Source organism: Perkinsus marinus (genome assembly GCF_000006405.1).
Source record: "Perkinsus marinus ATCC 50983 genomic scaffold scf_1104296935302, whole genome shotgun sequence".
Taxonomy (NCBI): Eukaryota; Perkinsozoa; order Perkinsida; family Perkinsidae; genus Perkinsus; species Perkinsus marinus.
The window spans coordinates 504,293-506,776 of NW_003214508.1; the positions used below are offsets into that span (position 1 = coordinate 504,293).

At 50.4% G+C, this 2,484-nt stretch overlaps 1 protein-coding gene across 1 annotated transcript in view; it reads left to right on the forward strand.

Moving 5' to 3' along the window:
• The window catches only part of Pmar_PMAR003435 (hypothetical protein), a gene marked incomplete at both ends in the record, with an annotated part of 1,018 nt that extends 289 nt beyond the window's left edge, over window positions 1-729 (forward strand). The window contains 2 exons of the mRNA XM_002784134.1: window positions 141-170; window positions 199-729. Of these exons, the coding sequence (XP_002784180.1) occupies window positions 141-170; window positions 199-729 (561 nt within the window). The remainder of the gene's footprint in view (window positions 1-140; window positions 171-198) is intronic.
• Between the last annotated feature and the right edge of the window lie 1,755 nt (window positions 730-2,484).

Sequence of the window (2,484 nt, forward strand, 5' to 3'; positions counted from 1 at the left end):
CAAGGCTGCGGAACCACACCAACTCCGTTCCCACAGCCGAGTGAGTGACTTAGGTTGTCTGGCTCAACTTGGTAGTGTCGAACACTGCGAGTTTGTTGATTTTGTACATGATCATCCGAGTTGGATTGTGCAGTTTGCAGGTACGACGATGCAACCCAATGCGACGACGAGTAATCCGACTGTGCCGTCGTCTTCAAGCGCTTCAACGACAGTGACGACGGCACAGTCGACAAGTTCGAGTTCGACGACTACCTCAAGTATGAGTTCAACCACTACAAGGAGTGCCCCGCAGACCACGACAAGCACAATTTCGCGACGTACAACTACGATGAGCACAACGACAACCACAAGTACAAGTACAACGACGAGCGCGACACCTACGAGCACAACAACTTCGAGTACGGCAACTACGAGTACGGCAACTACGAGCATAGCAACCACGAGTACAGCAACTACGAGCATAGCAACCACGAGTACGGCAACTACGAGCATAGCAACTACGAGTACGGCAACTACGAGCATAGCAACTACGAGTACGAAAACTACCAGCATAACAACAACGAGCATAACAGCCACGAGTACGGCAACTACGAGCACGATAACTACGAGCACTATAACTACAAGCATAACGACTACGAGCTCAACAACTACGAGCAAAACAACTGCGAGCGCGGCAACGACGACAAATCCAACGGCGATCATCCCGGTGAGCACTGCGATCAATTCTAAGACGGTACGATAGGAATGAATGTGGGGTCCCTGACGAAGGCGACTAGATTGCTGAATGCTACGGTATCAGGGTCACATTTAATACCAGCCGATGGTATCATCAGGGTCCTATATCAGATAGGGCACATAAGTTGAGGCCTGCATTTGTATATTCCGAATCTGTGTCGTCGAGTGTAAAATTGGTGCGCAGCTTCTCCTTGCTCGGAGCGGCTCATTGCAACCACATAGTCGAGGGTTATTAAGGACACTCGCACCATTTACCATACTTTCGTGTTTCATTTCACATAAGGGCTTCTTTCCTCACGTGGTCGATACTTCGAGTTGGATAATGTGTTTCATCGCTGTCATCGCAGGCTATTCACCACGATAGTATAGTGGTTTTTGATCACCGCGTTTCCTTGCTATTAAGTGCCCGACTGGCGACAAGTGAGACATTGTTAATGTGTCGTTCACGTGAGACTCTTCCAGGTGCTCCTACGCTTCCCAAAAACTTCTGAGGGACCCACTACTCCCAGCGCTACTAAAGGGCATACTACTACCAAAAAAGCTCGCTAGCAGGTGGAAACACAGCTAATCCCGCTCGATCTCTTCCCACAGTTGCCCGCACCTTATGGAGTTTCCGTGACGCGTGGAACGTGGCGGTTCTACGACAAAATGGTTTTTTTGCTTCTTGACTTTGATATTGTCAGGCCTGTCAGGCGTGACAGGCCTGTCAACCGTCAAGAGTCGAAAAGATGGTAAGTCTTGCAAGAGGCTACAGTACGGTCAACTCTAGCAGAAGTGATTCGAGTCAGCAAGTGAACTAGGTCCCTCTGAGGAACCGCGAGGGACTCCCTCGCTTCAATAGTCCAAGTATTCTAAGAGAAAGTCCTTGGTAACTGACATACTTTGTCTCACTGCGGGACAGCCCTTCGAGTGGCGTGCCCCTGTCAGGGGCCCCTGGTACGGCACGGTTAATCGGATATTTGTCCCGTAGCTGAGATTTCAGGGGGGAGGCCTGCTAGTCTTCGGTCCTCTCCACACCACCTAGTCGACTAACTCTGTTAATAGTTCAAGGATCACTGGAGCCAGAGCTGATCACCTAACCTTGATCAAAGCCGACGAGAACCACGCGATCCAGCTAATGGGCATCAACAATTTTCTTTTCGACAATGAAAGCTGCGCTGCATTCTACGACGATGCTGACCTCGAACTGACATCGCAGAGCTGATAGTGGCCAGACTTCAACGTGGCTACGTCATAACCACTCACGAATTCATCCAGGCTGAAGTCAGCAGTGATTTCAGGAGAGCCTAGCGAACACTGCCAAGGCTTTCGCCGAGCTCGAGAGAGTGGCTCGATAGGATCGAGAGCGTATAACTTGGACTCGGGAAGACAGTTATGGACCATCACTGGTGGTTCCAGTGAGAACGATGTCTCGCGAGGGTTGAGGACCAATATTGACCGTCAGCAGCTGTCTCGTACTGTCTTACAGGCCATCGCCGTTGCTGTAGGCCGAGGCCGCCCAAAGAAGTGCGTCGCCTTTTGATCTACAACGACGTTATACGGATAGGGCCTATCCGATAGGCTGAGGTCCATGAGGTTGGCAATGCGGTGAGAGAAACACCACACGAAAACTCCGACGAAAAAACGAGAAACGCCCGAGTTCCCGGTATCCCCCCGAGAAACGATTCTAGAATTGCTAGTGACCTTGTTTAATGGAAATCTGGTTGATCTTGTTTCGCTGGATCTGCATTGTATGCACACAACGGTCGA